This window comes from Cyrtonyx montezumae, unplaced genomic scaffold (assembly GCF_038088225.1).
Source record: "Cyrtonyx montezumae isolate F1298 unplaced genomic scaffold, pur_monq_1.0 scaffold_22, whole genome shotgun sequence".
NCBI classification, from domain to species: Eukaryota; Metazoa; Chordata; class Aves; order Galliformes; family Odontophoridae; genus Cyrtonyx; species Cyrtonyx montezumae.
Window position 1 is genome coordinate 3,089,184 of NW_027071959.1, and position 12,297 is coordinate 3,101,480.

The following is a 12,297-nucleotide window of genomic DNA, read 5'->3' on the forward strand; positions in this document are numbered from 1 at the left end:
AGGGTGTTGTTACCTGCACTAGGGAGGGCTTTGTGGGTTCTTCACGTGCCCCAGTTCGTTCTGTCAGTGTTGGGGGTTTGAACATGAGAGCTCTGTGCTGAGCATGGGACTGCTCAGCAGGAGGAGGAGGGAATGGACCCCCTGGGTCTTCTCATGTTGAGCAGAGAAGGGAGAAGGAGATGGGGCAGGAACAGCACGAGGAGCTCCTGTCTGGGCTGGTCTCTAACTCCTGTCCCTTAACTCTTGTTTTGCTATGAGAACGTTCGATCCTATCCTAAATCCAGTAAGTTGCAGGATGTTTTAAATTTAAAAGGAAAAAAGAAAAAAGAAAAACAACAACTGAGGAATGAAATAAGATGTGACTCAATATTGATTTCCATTTGTTTTTGTGGAAGCACTACCAATACTGAGATGAAATATTTGGACTTTTCCTTGGGGTTCTCTCCCATACTTTGCTAGAAGCTCATCACCCAGTTCACCTCCAATTCCCAAACACCTCATGGTCTGTCAGTTGCTCTCTCCTCCCCTCTGGTCAACAGATCCTCATCGCGGGTCCAACACGCTGCCATCACTCCACGGTGCTCACGGTGCTGTGCTCTCCCCGCAGAGTGATGTCATGCCCAGACCACCGTTGGGCTCCATGAGGATTTATGGAAGATGCCCCGTGTATGGGCGCCTCTGGTGCTCCTTCTGCTGTGGCTGATGAGGACGGCCGCCAGCCCACACGCCCTACGCATCGGTGAGTACCACTCATTGGGTTCCCACTGTGAGCCCAGAGCTCTTGTCATGTTGCAAACAAAATGTGTTGGGTTATTATAACTGTGTGTGTGTGTGAGCGTATGCGTTTGCATTGACTTTTAAGGCGGTAATGTTTCCTGATGGGAACCTTTTTCTGTGTAAATGGGAAGTGAATGCTGCTCCTGGAGGAGGCACTGAGGGATATGGAGCTCCCCCCCACCCCACGACGCTCCCATGAGCTCTGCAGAGAAAGAAGTGATTTTCAGTTGCAAATGTATTTGTCCCCACGTTGATGAGAGAGGAGTGTTTGAGCCCAAACCGAGCGTCCCACAAGAACATTAATAACTCAAAGCTGCTCCATTTGTAACCGAATCCCAGGAATTGCTTCTCCTCTGGGCTTTATTAAAAAGTGCTCAGGAAGAGGCACTGTCATCTTTGCTTCTGCCTGCACGGATTAGGAAAAAGAAATGCATGCAGAAACCTTGTAATGAAACTTGCTTTGCAGCACCGCTGTTGGGAAGGAGCTGCCTCTCCCGGCTGTTCTCTGAAGCTGCCAGCTGTTCTTTTTAACTCTTTGTTGCAGATAAGCTAATCTTTTCCTGTCTGCATTTGCAACTTTCACAGGTGACGCTTGAAGTTAAATTACTTCTCCCCTTTGCTATCAGAGCTCGGAGTGGCTCAGAAATGCAGCCAGGCTGTTTGATAGCTCCTGCCTCCATGGTGCTTGGGAAGCACTGGAGCTGCATCTCACGTTGGTGGGAGGTCCTCCTCCTGGGCCTGGGGTGGGGATGGGCAATGTGTTATGAAAGTATCGAAGGATGAAGATGGATGGATGTTATATTGAAGGATGGTGATGGACGGGATGTTATGATTCAAAGGATGGGGATGGATGGGTTGTTATGAGGATATTGAAGGATAGGGATGGACAGGATGTTATGAGGATGTTGAAGAATGAGGATGGTTTGGATAGTGAAGGTGAAAACTTCATGGCATTAGGTGAGGAGCTGGCATGGCTGCCTTCCTCCGCTGGAAGGGAATGAGAAGGTGTTTCCAAGAGCTGGGACTGGGCGGAGGGATCTGCCTGGTGGATGGGAATCTGCCTGCCATGGCTGGTTTTGTCTTCCATGCTGTTTTCCACAACTGGCTAAGGGACATCTTGATGCTCTGGTGAGATCTTAAGTCATAACCTTAATATATTATTCTCCAGTACAGTTCTCATTGCCAAGTTGTGCTGCCTGATATCAGAACTGTATGCCTCAGTACTTAGCAGAGACTGCTCTAAAAATTTATATCACTGCTCTCCAGTCCAGGATAGAAGTACTTGGTTTCTCCACCTGCACAGGGCAAGGAAGTGCAAATTCGCCTGCAGAATGCTCACAGGACTGAGGAACTTGCATTAGGATGCTGCAAAGGGAATGCAAGGGTTGAGATTTCAGGAGTAATGTTGTTGTGGGAGTGGGAAAGAACATCCCCAACCCTTCTAATGAGCATCAGAGGTTGCAGCTTCTGTGCCAGGTGGTGCTATGTGCGAGGGGGCAGAGAGCCTGAGCTCATGTCCCCAAGTGCCCCTATCCTGAGGGTGGGACACCCACAGCCCTGAGCTAGCTCTGAAGGACTCAAGGAGCTCAGGACTTGGTCAGTTCCCACAGCCACAGGTCTAAAGCAGCTCCTCTGATAATGAAGTCTGAAGTGGGTGGGTAAAGAGCTGAGGAGAGCGTTTGTTTCTGTTCTGTTTTTAAGATGCAGTTTTATTTAAAAAAAAATCATACAAAAGAAAACCAAAACCAGAAAATAAAAGGAAAGAAAAATATGACTGGCAGCCCTGAAGCCATTCCCCAAAGCATGCTGTGGGCAAGGCAGGGTGGTACAGCATCAAAGCAACATCAGTCAGTGCTGCATAGCGAAGGAGAGCAGAACGTTGGAATATTCAAAGAAAATGAGAGCTGACATTTAAAATAACCCTGAAAGGCATCTGGTAATGGGCCAGGGGAACGTGCTGGGGTCAGTGTGAGTGTTGCATCATTGGGAGATTCAGAGGTATCGTCGGTGCAAAATGCAGAGCATGGCCCATGGGGTGACCTTCTTTGCGTGGCATGCACAGGACCAGTCTGTAGCCTGCTCTGTGCCCGGAGGTACTGCTGTTTACTTTCTCTTCTTGATACATGGGAAATACACTGCTTCATATCTTATTTTCAGCCTCTTTCTTTAGGTTTGAACTCTGCATTCCCTTCTGCTCCCATCCTGGAGGAAGCTTCCTGCTGCGTGTTGTGCAGGAGGCCTTTGTGGGGATAACAAGGACCCGAGCGCTCTGCACAAGACAGCTTCTCTTTTCCGAGAGCCTTTTGTTTACCAGTCAGCTCTCCTGGTCTGTCTCTGTGAGGTTTCATCTCCACTGACAAAGCCAGTCCATGTCACAGAGTGGCAGAATGGCTGAAACTGGAAGGGACCGCTTGGGATCCCCTCAGCCAACCTCCTGCTTCAGGCAGCATCACCTGGAGCACAGGGTCACACTCAGGCAGGACATCCCACCAAAACTGGTGTTTGCCTGACCATCACCTTGTGCTCACCCCCACAGAGCACAGAGGGACCTGTCTGCCCCAGAGGTTGTCAGGGAGGGTGGCAGGCTCAGGGTGTGGGGTATTTCACTTGGCAAACCCCATGCCCAATGGCCCACTGGAGAAGCAGGCTCTAAGAACCCAAACTGACAGCGGGGTGTGAACAGAAGAGCCAGCCTGGGATGTTGGTCTCTGCTTCTAGGCAGGATTCCCAAAATCTGGAGCACTGGAGGGGCTGTGAATCCTGCTCTGCTCCTGGAACTGCAATGTCAAGAATTGTGATGTCAAGGAAATGTTCTTGGGATCCCCTAGAGCATGGGAAGACATTCCCATGCAGCCATGAGTACTGGAGTTGGTGGGAAGAGGCAGCCTGGAGCCACACAGCCAGCAGACAGCCCTCCCTTTGCTCCCTACTGCCCTGTGTGGCCCCGTGTAGCAGAGCACTGTTGGTGTGTCCTTGCATCACCCAGGAAAGTGATATTTGATTCATGTTTCCTGAGCTATGTGCAAAATTCCTTATTTTTTTTTAACAAATCCCCCTCAGAGATGCCAGGCCCCATACTCCTTGTTGTTGGCGCACAGAACACAGCGTGCTGTGATAATAGGAATAAGAAATTATTAGCAGATTTATATCTCAGATCAATGCTACGGGATGTGGATTCAGCAGCACAGAGCATCTCCCGCCCCTCTGTGCAGAGCTATTTTACCTTAATCATCCCTTAACTGGGAGGCAGTGCATGTTGTGCATCCTTGCTTTGGTTTGTTCTATAGCCACATGCGTGTGATACGGAGACAGATCCCAGTGGGAAGCTGGCCAGCCTTGCTGCAGTGCTCATTGAGCACAAAGCAGGACAGAGGAGCTGGGGAGAGGTCTGGTGCAATCCTGAGGGGACAGCACTGAGTGTACAAAGCAGGGTCCCCCATGCCCTGGGTCAGAGCTGAGAGCTGTTCCCTCTGCTTTACACCTCGTGCCCTGGGCAGCACTCAGTGGGTTCAGCCACTCAGGCATTTGGAACAGAGATCTTCTGCTTTCATGGTGAAAGCAGTCCCAGCAAGAGCTGCTCTGTCATTCCTTTCATTATTTTTTCATATATATATGTGTGTGTGTGTGTGTGTATGTGTGAATAAAAAACAGTCAATTACATGAATGAAAGATGCTTGGTTCCCTGCCCAAACAGCTGCCAGAATGAATTCCAGCCCTGAGCCCAAGCCAGGCTTGTGCAGAAAGCCCCTGTGCAGCAGGAGCCCTGTGATCAGCATGCACTGCACCCCATGCCCAGCCCTGCCCCGGGCTCTGCCTGCAGCCAGCCAGGGAAGGATGGATTTCAAGTGCCTCTGAGTGGGTTTGGCTTTGGAAGGCACAGAGCTGTGGACTGTGCTCGCTGGCTGCATTGTGTGTGGGGGGGGGAGGGGACAAAAGGGAGCACCTATGCCTGAAATAGTGGCAGGTGGAAAAGTGGGTGCCCCCAGCTCGTTGCTGGCAGCACTCTTCTTCAGAGCCCTTTGTTTGGGGTGTTCTCTGTGGGGGGAGTTGTGCCCAGGGCAGGATTGAGTGATCATAAAGCAGGAAAGATCCCATAAAGACTGCTGAGTCCAACTCCTGGCTCTGTATGGGGCAAAATTCAGACCATGGTCAGTGCCATGGCCAGGATGGCAGAAACAGAAGGCAGATCCCTTCCTTACGCCTTCAGTATCCTTGCTGGCTGCCTAGAAGCACTCATCTCCACAGAGCAGAGAGGCAGATGCTGGTGGATCAGTGCAGATATGGCCCTGAGGATGCAGGAGAGCAGGTGAGTTTTCCCAGAGACACCACAAATGAATTCCCCATGCACCTCCAGACACTGTGTAGGGGTTTGGAGAAACTAAATGGGACGTGATGTGAAAATGATGGTTGAATGTCAATTCCGCTGTTGAAACCAATTTGGGAGCTGGATAGTGCTAAAAGAATTAAGATAGTTAAATGGAAATAAGTCTACTTGGTAGAGATGAAATAAGGTTTAAATGAGTGAAATTATCTGTGGATTTACCCTTGTTGGAGCGCTGCCTTATTTAATAAACTGAGTTTTCATCAGCTGGAGGAGAAGCTCAGCCTATGGAGTACGTGCATGGGTTGAAGGGAAGGAACTGTCTGTGCCACCATCCTCCAGAGTGCAGCCATGAGAGCAAAGGGGATGATTTGCCCTTGAGTGCTCTGTACTTTGGTGAGGATCTCATTTACTGCTTAGTACGTCGTGTAGCCTTTGTTCAAGCTCCTTGAGTACTTCTTTCTGTGGTAGCATAGGAGGATGGTTAAGGCAATATCTTCTCTGGGTACTGTGTGTCCCTGTGTGGCTGTTCCAGCACAGGGCTATGCAGTGCATCACACTTCCTGGGATGGATGGAGTCGGATCTCCTCCTGAGCAGTATGTAGGAGCACTGGGAAGGAGCCTCTCTGTTGCCAGGAGGAGGGGAAGAGAGAGTGCTGCAAACCTTGAGGGCTGCAATTTCATTTTGAAGGAAATCTAGTAATTATTAATGGGCCCTGATGATCTCCTTCTGCAAGAGCAGGTCTGTTGCAGAAAGGCAGCCAGGTGCTCCCAGCTAACTGTAGCTGGCCTCAGTGCAGATGTCACCTGTCACCTCACATGTGTTTCTGACCTGTCTCTCTTCAGCGATAGTCATGAAAGCATAACTGCTCCAGATGCTCCTGAATTGTCCGTGGAGGGGAGGACCTGATCTGAGCCCGAGTAGTCAGCTCTCAGCACTGTGGGACTCTGCTCTGTGCTGCTGGAGCTGGAACCCGGGTGCAAAAGCTTGCAGCGTGCAGCAGGGCAGATGGGGAGGGTCAGAATGAGAGGTACAGAGGGCTGATGGACAAGGGGAAATGTACTGGAGCACCAGCTGTCTACAAATGCTGGGAGCTCATGCATCCTGTGCTGCTATGCTTGCATTCAGGGAAGGAGCTAGAGCAGGGATGGAGGGAAGAAAGGGCTCTATTTGCTCCTACATTTGTCTTTGCTGGGAGATTGCTGCAGCACATGGCAGACGCTGGAGCTGATTGGCATGTGCTGTGTCCTCTGGGATTATTGCTGCTTTCATATCATAGAGGTACAGTCAGGATGAATGCCTGAGATCTCGCCTCAGGCTCATCCCACATGAGCTTAAGTCTTCTGTGATGTTCCTGCCAACCCCAAGGGATAACACAGACTGAGAAGTCGTGACGTGGTGCAGTCTGGGTTTGTCTGAGGATCTCCTTCCCAGGCCCGATTTCTGGTTCTGCTTGGATAAGACAAACCCACCAACCTGTACTCAAAAGATGGGGTGAGCTGCTCCATCTTGCTGCTTTGTAGATATGAATATCGTATTGGATTTGTGCTCAAGAACACGTGTGTGCCCTTCCTGGTGTTCAGCAGATAGCATTTGCTTTGCAGCAGGGCTGGTTCACAAGCATTTCACTGCACTGTGGCAGGATGCCCCTGTTCATCCTTACCCTTTTTGCTGCTGAGCTGTTTTCGGGCCATGCCCAGCTGCTCTGCACTTCTTTCCCATCAGCAAAAGTCTGCTCTGTCATTTGGCTTCTGCATCTCAGAACCTTTTGTTCCACATCCCTCTCACAGAAGATAGCTTGGCAGTTTGCAACCCTTTAGCATTTATTGTCTGCTGTGTTTCTACCCATTTCAGTGGCATGTGGAATATTTTGGCACTCTTGTTTCCCCGGGGCCCTGGTACAGTGGGAAGAAGCACTTTATTTTTCCTGGCATACTCTGAAATATCTCAGCCATCACACAAGAATGGCTGCATTGGCACTGAGATATGACAGCACTTGTGCAAAGTCTTTGCTGTCCCATGGGAGAGCCACCCCAGCTGTGAAAGTCTGTGGCAGGAGCTGGGGCTGGGTTTTGGGGATCAGCAAGCAGTGCCCTAAGCACTGCAGCTCCCAACAGAGCTCCCCCAGAGCCTCCAGCATTTGGGGTGATGCTAGGAGATAGCTGCAAGCTCCGTGTTTGTCCAGCACCACCAGGATGCTGAGGAGCATCACCAGGGTGGGAGGTGGGGCTGAGCAATTGGGTTTTGGAGCAGAAAGCTTGTTATCATGGTAATGGCTGTGGTTTGTTGCCTGCTCTGCTCTCATGCATTTGAATCCCATGGAGCATCTCATTAGAAACAAATGATGCCTCGGGCAAGTGGAGCTGTAGAAAAGTAATCTTTATTAAGCACCCTCAGCGGTCAGAGTTGCTTGATGAGCTCCAGAGTTTGATTTGCAGGAGGCTTGGGTTGTCGTTCAGCAGGAAAACACTTTGAACTCCCTCCCTTCCCTATCTCTAGGTTACTGTTTTCTGTTTCTGTGTGGTTTCAGTCCCAGCAGCCCTGCAGATACTGCTGGAGGAGTTGCTGATAGTGGGAGCAAAATGAATGGAAGAGACCAGCTGTGCTTAGTCAGGGACGTGTGGAAGGGAAATGCCCAGAGAGCATGAGGGGGAAGGAGGTGTCTGTGCCAGGTGGGATGGCTCTGGGCTGGCATGGAGGCAGCCTTGCTGTGCACCTGGGTGATATCAGGGCACCTCAGGGTAGGTCCGGGAAGGGAAGGAGAGGGAAAAATTCATCTGTGGCCGCTGTGCTTGGCTTTATGAAGAGGAAATGAAATGAAGGCAGGAGACCCAAAGTTCATCTCGCCTGCCTTGTCAGGCATGCAGAGCTGACACAGCAATGGACTCATTACAGGCTCCTGTGTAAATACAGGCTCTTTGCTATCTTTTTTTCTCCTATAACATGTCTCATTTACTTGATAGTCTGTAATAGCTGTGGAGGAGCAGGCAGTGCTGGGCAGGTAGCAGCCCCTTGGCCACCTCATTCATGAACAGAGAAGCAGGAGCTGTAGCCCCCAAGCTCTGCAGGGTGGTGGGGAGCTGTCTGCGGCCCTACTGCCTTCTCTTCTCCATCCCATGGCCCCAGGCCCTTGGGTTTTGGTGCAAAGGTGCAAGGGGTGGGGGCTGTTGGGTGTCCTGGGAGTGCTGATCACACCACGGGCGTGTGGGGGACAGCTTCAGGTGGTGGCTTTGAGCAGAGGTTGGTGCCACTGAGTGCACGTGTGGGACACGTGTCCAGCACCTGGGGATCACTTCACCTCCACGGTGTTGGGTGGCTCAGAGTGAGAGGAGCACCAGGTCAGTGAGTTTCCTCTGCTGCTGCTGGGGAGAGTACAGAGCAGGGATGCTTTCTAACGTGAGAAGGTAAAACTGAGAACAAATAGAAAACAAAGCAAAGCAAAACTCCGGAAGAATTGCCAGAAAGAGCATCTGAGTGACTAACACCCAGGGCCCTTTGGAAAAGCAGCCATTTGCTGAATATAGCTCTGTTTTTAAATGCCCTGGCTCTACTGTTTGCTCTCCCCCACCCCCTCATCTGGAAACAATCCAGCATTATTCATGCTCAAAAAGGCAGAACTGGCTCTGTGTGCCCGGGCTGCAGCCGGCACCTGCGGGGATGGTGCAACAGGTTGCTGTCTGCCTGCTTTATTTTAGTATTATTATTATCATTTTGCAGCCGTAAGGGAGAGCAGAGCACCCTGCACGTGGCAGTGAGGGCAGTGATGGGGCTGCACATCTGCACTTGCTCCGCTCGGTGCAGAATTGCAGGTGCATTAATGCAAAACGTGGTGCAATGAAATGCAGGCGTTGCTTTTTCTTGCACCTCTCGTTTGTTATTTTCTTCCCTTCTGATTCTAACAGCAGTCTCCAACCACGGGTGCTGGGCCCTTTGGGTTGGCTGTAACATACAGCTGCTTTCCAAAGAAATATGGGACGCAGTCTTTCCCTGTACCGAAAACCTTTCCCTGGGTGATAAATCTGAAGGCATTCATTCAGTTAAAAGCTGAGGGTTTGGAACTGTAGAAAGAGGGGAAAAAAACATTGTTTTTATGTGTTTTTCTAGCCAGGAAATGGAGGTGTGAGCACTGAGATCGGGTGATCCCTTGCTGTGCAGCTGAGGTTGTGTTGGAGAGCAGCAGGTGCCCACTGCTGTGTGAGGGCACAGGGCTGAGCTCCTCACTGCCTTTGTGCCTTTTCCCTATCAACCTGGGCATGACACATGCCTGGTTTGGATTTCAGCCTCAGCCAGCGAATGTGCTCTTTGAGCTACAGTGGGAAATAGCAAGTAATTATTTACTTACCTGGTGCAATTCAGCTGTGCAAGAGCTTCATTAGAGCAGCCAGCCTAGGTGATAAGTGAAGGAGGGTATTTTATTTTCCCTGTCATGCTGTCTTTTAATTTGGTGGGGCTGGGTTCTGCCCTTTGTGTGAGCCCTGGACAGGACTGTGGGCACAGAAATGGCTGAGACAGGTTCCCCTTTTGCCATATCATTCCTCAGAGTCCCTCTGCTCCCACCTTGCCCCATATTCCCATGAAAGCTGGCGGGAGCTCCACATCCCACAGAAGGCAGCACCTCTCTTTCAGGCTGAGATGATTCCATTCTTGTGGCTTTGATGATAATCCCCTCCACTATGGTGCCCCTCTCTGAGGAGCTCTTCCTTCAGGGTCTCGCAGGTCCCAGATCACATTTTCTCTGTATTAAATTAAGGCTCTCTCAGGCACTGGAGGTCTTCAAGTCCTTCGGTGTGCGTAGCTTTAGTGCAGTTGTAGCTCAGCTGTCTGCTCTGCTGCCTCGTTGACCCTCTAAGGCTCAGGGTAGGGATGCTGGAGGAGGGTTTCCAAGCTTGGGGCTCCATCCTCACAGCAGAGAGCGCCAACTGGAGCTGCCATCACAGCTTGGTCAGTGCTCCCTAAGGCCATGTGCGTGGTCAGAAGCACTGAGGGTGCCATAGGCAGCTGGTGTTGTGCAGTGGAAGCAGTGCTGCTCTGATGCTCCCATTGCTCCCCCTCCTGCTGCCAGGTGCTCAGCAGCCAATAAATATTTTGCTCACAACTCACTGGAGGTGGCACCTAACCAGCTGTGCTCCCACTTGGTATGGCAGGAGATTTATTTGGTTGTCCATTTATAGCTTATTATTTTCTTCTGTCTCTCCCCCCCCAACTTAATAGCAGTTTACTACCCACCAGGGTATACATTTTCTTCTGATTAAGTGCCATTTACCCACTGGCTGCTTGCTCATTTTACTTTTATAGACACATTTACAGCGGCACAGACAGAGGCACCAGCGCTAGGAGCAAGGGTAAGGAGAACGGAGAGCTGCAGTGCCTTGATTAGATTGGATTCTAATAAAGTTTGCAGCTGAGCTGCATCACGGCTGTGTCCTGCAGCGACAGTGCTCCGACCTGCTGGGATGGCAGCAGGATGAGCCCCGGGTCCGGCTGCATTCTGCACACAAAGCCCTGACCATCAGGGATGGATGGTTTCTGCATCGCTCCGAGCGGGTCTCTGCAGAGCGAAAAGCGATTTCCCAGCTTTCAGCAGCTGCTAATTAGTTGCAGATGATGAGATAATTTATAAAAATTAGGAGCGATTTTCTTCATTGGGCTAATATCGCTTGGCAATAAAACGGCTCTTCTAAAAGGGTGACTTTTCTCTAATGTAGGGATCAAGGCTAAAAATATATGTGTACATCGGGAGCGAGACAGCACGCTCCTCAGCCACGCGTGCCGAGGTGTTGCAGAAGTTTCATACCGTGAGAATGAGTCAAAATGGAAATGGAAATGTGAGCGCCGTGGGGAAGAGCTGTTGGTCGTGTCACCTTGGTGCAGGGCAGTGCTGTGCTGGTGTGAGCGAGGTCGCTCCTGTCCCCATTCCCCAGCAGTGCGGTGACGCAGTGCCAGCGTCGTGCGGGAGTGGTGATGGCAGGGAAGGATGAAAGCAGTGTTTTGTCTGCTGCTGAAGTGTGTCTGGGGGAGTGGGGTGTGGGATAAAAGGGAAGAGGTGGGAGTAGAGCAGCAGCCTGAGTTGTTCGCCTGTGAGTTTGCTCCGTGTGCTGTGCTGCTGGTTGATGGGAGCCGTGCTGCTGATGGGCTTTGGGCACCGTGTGCACTTTGGTTGGTTCCAGAGGGAGCTGAGCCCTGACAGCTGTCATTCTTGGCTGCTGTGCTGGGATCCAAGCAGAAGGGGCAGTGCTGTTGTGCTTGGAGAGAGGCAGTGTTCGTTGGGCTGAGGAATGAATTTTCTGCAACCTCTGAAGGTTTCCAAACTCCATCAGGTTTCTAATGATGTTGTCACCATGTTAATCCCACAGGTGAGTGGCAGTATTTTGATAGCAGCAAACAGAGGATGTCTCCACACTGATAACCCAACAGAGAGTTGAGCATGAGAGTACGAAGCAATTTGTCTGCTTGGGGTGGGTTGCAGCTTTCAGGCAGGGCTGGGCTCAGTGCTGGGTAGAAGGAAATCTGTGTCCTAAACAGCCCTGAGCCAACCCCAGATCATGGTGAGCGTGTGTCCGTGCAGAATGGTGGAGTCCCCATCCCTGCAGGCATTTATGAGACATATGGATGTGATGCTTTGGGACATGATTTAGTGTTGGGCTTGGAGCACTGGGTCGTGGTCGGACTTGATGATCTTAAGGGTCTTTTCTACGTGGTTCTATGATGGTCTCATTTGTCAGAGGGTTGACACGTTGAGCTCAAGGGATGTTCTGAGTGCAAAAAGTTTTCATGTTTTAAGGCACTGGGCAGGCTCAGAGAAAAGCACTTAGGAGTTATTAAGTACCTAACCAACATTGCTTTCAGAAGTTCCCTAACCTGAGAGTAGCTGAAGGCTGGGAAGCTATTAGTGGGAGTTATTGGATGGACTTTGGGTTTGACGGTAACATTTGTTCTCATGGTCTAGATGTGAAGCGGAGGCACAGAGAAAATGAAAGGAACTGCCTGTGGCAAGCTCTCAAATTAACACCTGCATCTCCCAAGGCCCGGGCTGGTGTACTGTCCATCACAGCTACGAGGGGCTGAGATCCTCACAGAGCTGTGTCTGCAGTGCTGGAGCAAAGGGACAGGCAGGTCCAGCGGTGCAGCGAGCACAGGGCTGCACTCCCAGGAAATCATTCCCAGGTTTTGTGGAAGTAGAATTGCTTTAATCTGAAGT

The 12,297-nt window shown here is 50.8% G+C and overlaps 1 protein-coding gene across 1 annotated transcript in view; it reads left to right on the plus strand.

The window, feature by feature from the left end:
* The first annotated feature begins 657 nt into the window (after window positions 1-657).
* The window catches only part of GRIK4 (glutamate ionotropic receptor kainate type subunit 4), an 85,731-nt gene continuing 74,091 nt past the window's right edge, over window positions 658-12,297 (plus strand). Inside the window, exon 1 of the mRNA XM_065738485.1 lies at window positions 658-739. Coding sequence (XP_065594557.1) covers window positions 658-739 — 82 coding nt within the window. The remainder of the gene's footprint in view (window positions 740-12,297) is intronic.